The sequence below is a fragment of the Pelophylax lessonae genome (genome assembly GCF_965119305.1).
Source record: "Pelophylax lessonae genome assembly, chromosome: 10".
NCBI classification, from domain to species: domain Eukaryota; kingdom Metazoa; phylum Chordata; class Amphibia; order Anura; family Ranidae; genus Pelophylax; species Pelophylax lessonae.
Genome location: NC_138777.1, coordinates 22,572,369 through 22,579,183, shown reverse-complemented (window position 1 = coordinate 22,579,183; position 6,815 = coordinate 22,572,369). Strand labels below are relative to the sequence as shown.

Genomic DNA, 6,815 nt, shown 5'->3' with positions numbered 1-6,815 from the left:
AGGGTCATTGTCCTGGTCATGAAGGGGAGGGGGGGGGGGGGTGAGTCTTCCGGAGGTCAAGTGGTTAGAAAAGTAAATTCCTGTTAACTAATTTCTTCTGCCCATGATTGGATAGTCAAAGTGAACCTTAACTAATTAATTGTGTGAAGATTCCCAACTCCTTTAGTATATCAGTCCCAATTTGTAATTATTTAAACATTTTTTCGCCGCCCCATTTTTGGCGCCGCTGCCGCCAGTCTGTTCTTTGGCCAAAACTGAAAGTGGACGACATTTAATACATAAAGCGTTGCATAATTTGTCGCCAGTTAATTCCTCTGCGCATGATTGGATAATCAAAGTGAACATTCACAGAATGAATTGTTTGAAGATTATCAACTCCTTTAGTATATCAGCCCCAATTTGTAATTATTTAAACATTTTTTTTTTGCGCCCTTATGCCAACGCCAGTCTGTTTCGGCAGCCAAAACTGAAAGCGAGCGATATCTAATATATAAAACGTTGTATAATTTGTTGTCACTTAATTCCTCTGCGCATGACTGGATAATCAAAGTGAACATTCACAGAATGAATTGTGCGAAGATTATCAACTCCTTTAGTATATTAGCCCTAATTAGTAATTATTTAAACATTTTTTGCCACCCTTATGCCAACGCCAGTCTGTTTGGCGGCCAAAACTGAAAGCTGGCGATATCTAATATATAAAGTGTTGCGTAATTTGTCGTCACTTAATTCCTCTGCGCATGACTGGATAATCAAAGTGAACATTCACAGAATGAATTGTGTGAAGATTCCCAACTCCTTTAGTATATCAGCCCAAGTTTGTAATTTTTTAAACATTTTTTCGCTGCGCTTATGCCAACGCCAGTCTGTTCGGCGGCCAAAACTGAAAGCGAGCGATATCTAATATATAAAACGTTGCATAATTTGTCGTCACTTAATTCCTCTGCGCATGATTGGATAATCAAAGTGAACATTCACAGAATTAATTTTTTCGCCGCCCTTATGCCAACGCCAGTCTGTTCGGCATCCAAAACTGAAAGCTGACGATATCTAATATATAAAACGTTGCGTAAAAAGTGAACATTCACAGAATGAATTGTGGGAAGATTCCCAACTCCTTTAGTATATCAGCCCCAATTTGTAATTATTTATACATTTTTCCGCCGCCCTTATGCCAACGCCAGTCTGTTCGGCGGCCAAAACTGAAAGCGAGCGATATCCAAAATATAAAGCGTTGCATAATTTGTCGTCACTAAATTCCTCTGCGCATGATTGGATAATCAAAGTGAACATTCACAAAATGAATTGTTTGAAGATTATCAACTCCTTTAGTATATCAGCCCCAGTTTGAGATTATTCAAAGATTTTTTAACCGTTCTTAAGCCAATCTGTTCGGCGGCCAAAACTGAAAGCGAGCAATATCTAATATATAAAGCGTTGCATAATTTGTCGTCACTTAATTCCTCTGCGCATGATTGGATAATCAAAGTGAACATTCACAGAATGAATTGTGTGAAGATTCCCAACTCCTTTAGTATATCAGCCCCAATTTGTAATTATTTAAACATTTTTTCACCGTTCTCATGCCAGCGCCAGTCTGTTCGGCGGACAAAACTGAAAGCGAGCGATATCCAAAATATAAAGCGTTGCATAATTTGTCGTCACTAAATTCCTCTGCAAATGATTGGATAATCAAAGTGAACATTCACAGAATGAATTGTGTGAAGATTATCAACTCCTTTAGTATATCAGCCCCAATTTGTGATTATTTAAACATTTTTTCGCCACTCTTATGGCAAAGCCAGTCTGTTTGGCGGCCAAAACCGAAAGCTGTCGATATTTATTTAATACATAAAGCGTTGCGTAATTTGTTGTCACTAAATTCCTCTGCGAATGATTGGATAATCAAAGTGAACATTCACAGAATGAATTGTGTGAAGATTCCCAACTCCTTTAGTATATCAGCCCTAATTTGTAATTATTTAAACATTCTTTCGCTGCCCCATTTTTGGCGCCGCCGCCAGTCTGTTCGTTGGCCAAAACTGAAAGCGGTCGATATTTAATACATCAAGCGTTGCATAATTTGTCGTCACTTAATTCCTCTGCGCATTATTGGATAATCAAAGTGAACATTCACAGAATTAATTGTGTGAAGATTCCCAACTCCTTTAGTATATCAGCCCCAATTTGTAATTATTTAAACATTTTTTCGCCGCCCTTATGCCAACGCCAGTCTGTTCGGTGGCCAAAACTGAAAGCGGTCGATATTTAATACATAAAGCGTTGCGTAATTTGTCGTCACTTTATAAATAAGGGAAATAAAATATCAAAAAAATATCAACACCCCCCACCTCTTATGTCACCATTCCGCGGAATATGGAAAGACAGATGGAATCCTAAATGTGGTCAGTTCCACGCCGGTCTCACATCCTTCATTCTTCCACACAAATACACATTCACCCCCCCCCCCTCCCTCCCCAACCCATAATTACATTAATGTCATGTGTCTTTTCCCCTTATTTTTATCTAAAAGGCTTTTTTATGGAGCGAATTTAATGGGTCCATCTGCCCCCACCCTCCCACCATGTCACCACCCTCTTATTAGTCCAGACTGAGCTGCCTTGTCTCTTGTGTGTTGGTGGACTGGACACTGAGAAGCAGATTGCATGTGGACAAGACCAAAGGTATCTTCTGCAAACTCTCTAGAGATCTCAAAACTGAGGAAGAAGAAGAAGAAGGAAGAGAGAGGGGGGAGGAAGAAAGCCAGAGAAGAAGAAGAAGAGGGGAGGGAGAGGGAGAAAGAGCAGGAACAGGAGAAGACTGAAGCACATAACAGCACAAGTAGACCAACCAGGAGAAGAAGAGGACACCAGAAGCAGATTCTTGAGAGAGAAAGTCACTCATTTCTAAGGAGCTGCAAACTTTCTGAAAGTTGGGAAAACTTTGGAGAGAGAGAGAAAGAGAGAGAGAGAGGAAACCAGAGAAGAGGTAGGGGGGAGGGAGCTAGTGCAGAGACTCCTAGTGAGCTGGTGCCCCTCCAAAAATTAAGGACACACCAGGCCTTTTATTTTAGGAATGAATGCCACTGATCCATGTGTGTCTTATTGTGAACCCCCTACCATGGATTGTTACTACAGCCCGGCTCCGCAAGTCAGAGAGCTCCAGAGTTCGCCTTTTAGGGCATTCCAGCCCAGTGATAAGTTTAGTCCCGCTTTCCTTTCCAGCAAAGGACAGAGCTTTGGGGACAAGTCCAGGAGCTCCTCGTACCAGCAGGAGTGCCAGACCTTGGATGGCAACGCCAGGGAGCAGCAAAGCCAAGGAACCTACCCCAAGTACCACCAGCAGCAGTCCCAACAGCAACAGCAGTCCCACATCTACATGCAGAACAATTCCTGCAAATCTCCATCAGACAGCCTGAAACTGCAAGACAGCCCAGGAGAGCCTCTCATTCCCTGCTACGGTAAGAGGAACCCTCTGTACCTTGCTGCTTGAAATGTGCAAAAGTTCTCAAATTTTCTGCAAATGCTCAACTTAAGCTGGCCATACATGGATAGAAAATTGTTCGGAAAAACTTTCGCCTTTCTGTCCAACGATTGTGTGTTAACGCCATCATTGTATCGAATTGTTTTCCGCTTATTATCAATCGTTAACAACATAAATGAAACATTTTTTGTCGATCAATGCATATGTGCTGTGCGATTTTTTTTTTAACTATTTACGACAGATTTTCCTACTAATGTTTAGAAAATTGCAGCAAAATTCCGAAATGACGGATCTTTCTTTTGTCAAAAAACATTCCATTTCCAGAATCGAAATGCGCCCACTAACGTTTCTAAAGTCGAACGATCGGGCTCATCAAACGCTTTTTCGAACAATTTTCTACCCATGTGTGGCCAGCTTATGATCGATTTCCCTACTAATGTTTAGAAAATTGTGGCAAAATTCTGACATGATGGATCTTTCTTTTGCCAAATTGCAGCAAAATTCCGACATGGCGGATCTTTCTTTTGTCATAAAACTTTGCATTTCCAGAATCGAAATGCGCCCACTAACGTTTCTAAAGTTGAACGATCGGGCTCATCGAATGCTTTTTCGAATGATTTTCTATCCATGTATGGCCAGCTTTTGATCGATTTCCCTACTAATGTTAGAAAATTGCAGCAAAATTCCGACATGACGGATCTTTCTGTTGTCATAAAATGTTGCATTTCCAGAATCGAAATGCACACATTAACATTTCTAAAGTCAAACAATCGGGCTCATCCAAAGCTTTTTTTTTTAACGATTTTCTATCCTTGTATGGCCAGCTATTGATCGATTTTCCTACTAATGTTTAGAAAATTGCAGCAAAATTCCGACATGACAGATCTTTCTGTTGTCATAAAACGTTGCATTTCCAGAATCGAAATGCACCCACTAATGTTTCTAAAGTCGAACGATTAGGCTCATAGAACGCTTTTTCAAACAATTTTCTACCCATGTATGGCAAGCTTATGATCGATTTCCTTACTAATATTTAGAAAATTGCAGCAAAATTCCAACATGACGGATATTTCTTGTCATAACACTTTGCATTTCGAGAATCGAAATGCGCCCACTAACATTTCTAAAGTCCAACGCTCAGGATCAACGAATGCTTTTTGGAACAATTTTCTATCCATGTATGGCCAGCTTATGATTCATTTCCATAATGTTTAGAAAATTGCAGCAAAATTCTGACATGACGTATTTTTCTTTTGTCAAAAAACGTTCCATTTTGAGAATTGAAATGTGCCCAACAACGTTTTTAAAGTCGAATGATTTGGCTTATCTAATGCTTTTTCAAACGATTTTCTATAAATGTATGGTCAGCCTTATGCTAGCCATGCACTAGCCGAAATTTCGGGCAAACTCATTTTCGAAAAACAGAAAATCGGCCGTGAGAGCAGACGATCATGCCATCATGTAATGACTGAATTTCGAACAATAAATCGTTCGATGGACCTAAATGAATCAGGTTTTCATTCAGTTTGTCACATATGTGTAGTGCAAACAGGTCGGCCGAGAAGCACATTAACCTTTCAATTTATCGTTGTTTATCGTTTGGCTGGCAGATTTTCAAAACTGTTCCTTTGATTTTTCAGCTCTGAAAAGTTAAAAACGATTTTCTATTTGTGCCTATTAACTGAACGAAAAACGAACGATTGGACCAGGTGACAGATTTTGGAACGATCTTTCGGCTAGTGTAAAGGCCAGCATTAGGGTTCAGGAGCGTTTGCTTTAGCTTACCTTTATCAAACGCTGAGCAAGTGTTCAGCGCAAGTGTTAGGAACATTGACTTGCTCCAGCAAGTTTGCAAACTATCTCAAAAGTTCAGCGCAAATGTTAACCTTCCAGGCATGCAAACTTTGAGCAAATGCAAATTTCATAAACTTCCAGGACCAATTACTGTTGCTGGCTTATAATAAACGTTTGCAAAAAGCAAGGCTCTCAAAAGATGAGGGCAAGTTATTGCTCCAGGAGAGTTAACTTTAGCTGACTTGCATCAGAATATTTGCAAACTTTAATTTCATAACATTCCAGAAGCAGTTGGCTTTTAGCTGACTTGCTCCAGTACGTTTGCAAACTTTAAACAAAATTCTAATTTTCTCAAAATGTCATAACATTCCAGGAGCCATTGCTGTTGCTGACTTGCTCCCGGACGTTTGCAAACTTTAAACAAAACTGCGAAGTTTCTCAGCATTTCATAACTTTCAAGAGCAATTGCTGTTACTGACTTTTAATAAACGTTTGCAAAAAGCAAAGTTTTCACAAGATCAGTGCAAGCTTTTAGTGTTCCAGGAGGGTTAGCTTTAACTGATTTGCATCAGAACGTTTGCAAACTTTAAACCAAACTCGGTTTCTCAAAATTGCACAACCTTCCAGGAGCAACAGCTGTTTGCTGACTTTCTCCAGAACGTTTGCAAACTTTACCAAATGTCAATACGGAGCAGTTGCTGTTTCTGTCTTTCAATAAACGTTTGCAAAAAGCAAAGTTTTCAAAACATCAGCACAACTCAGTGTTCCAAGATGGTTAGCTGACAGAACGTTTGCAAACTGTATTTTAATACCGTTCCAGGAGCGTTGGCTTTAGCTGACTTGCTCCAGAACGTTTGCAAACTTACAAAACTCCAACTTTCTCAAAATGTCATAACCTTCCAGGACCAGGAGCAATTGCTTTAGCTGACTTTTAACAAATGTTTTCAAAAAGCAATCTTCCCAAAAAGATCAGCGCAAGCGTTCCACCAGCGTTGGCTTTTGGTTAACCTGCTCCAGAATTTTTGTAAAAAATTTTAAAGTTCCTAGAAACTCGCCCAAACTTTTCTAATAGGTCTCTCTTTCTCTCTATTTTTTTTTTTTTTTTTTGGTGCAATGATCTTTAAAGCAAACCCAGGTTGGCAATGATTTTGGCTGCAGGGTTTATGTGCCACTTATTGGGATCGATTTTAAGGTTGTTTCACTTAGCAAAGTGAATGGTTAACGTGTATATTCACTTTGGTTTTTAAACAATATATATGTAATCTTATTTACTAAGGTCCCTGAATATCTGCATTCCCCATTTACATTTTTCTTTCTTTCTTTCTTTCTTTCTTTCTTTCTTTCTTTCTTTCTTTCTTTCTTTCTTTCTTTCTTTCTTTCTTTCTTTCTTTCTTGCTTTCCCTTTTAAATGTAATTAGTTATGGACATTTGAAAGTATCTATCTATCTATCTATCTATCTATCTATCTATCTATCTATCTATCTATCTATCTATCTATCTATCTATCTATCTAATTCTATCTATCTATCTCTAGTGGT

The 6,815-nt window shown here is 39.1% G+C and overlaps 1 protein-coding gene across 1 annotated transcript in view; it reads left to right on the top strand.

Moving 5' to 3' along the window:
• The first annotated feature begins 2,656 nt into the window (after positions 1–2,656).
• Positions 2,657–6,815, top strand: part of ALX4 (ALX homeobox 4) — a 146,309-nt gene continuing 142,150 nt past the window's right edge. The window contains exon 1 of the mRNA XM_082270309.1: positions 2,657–3,460. Coding sequence (XP_082126435.1) covers positions 3,076–3,460 — 385 coding nt within the window. The 5' untranslated portion in view covers positions 2,657–3,075. The remainder of the gene's footprint in view (positions 3,461–6,815) is intronic.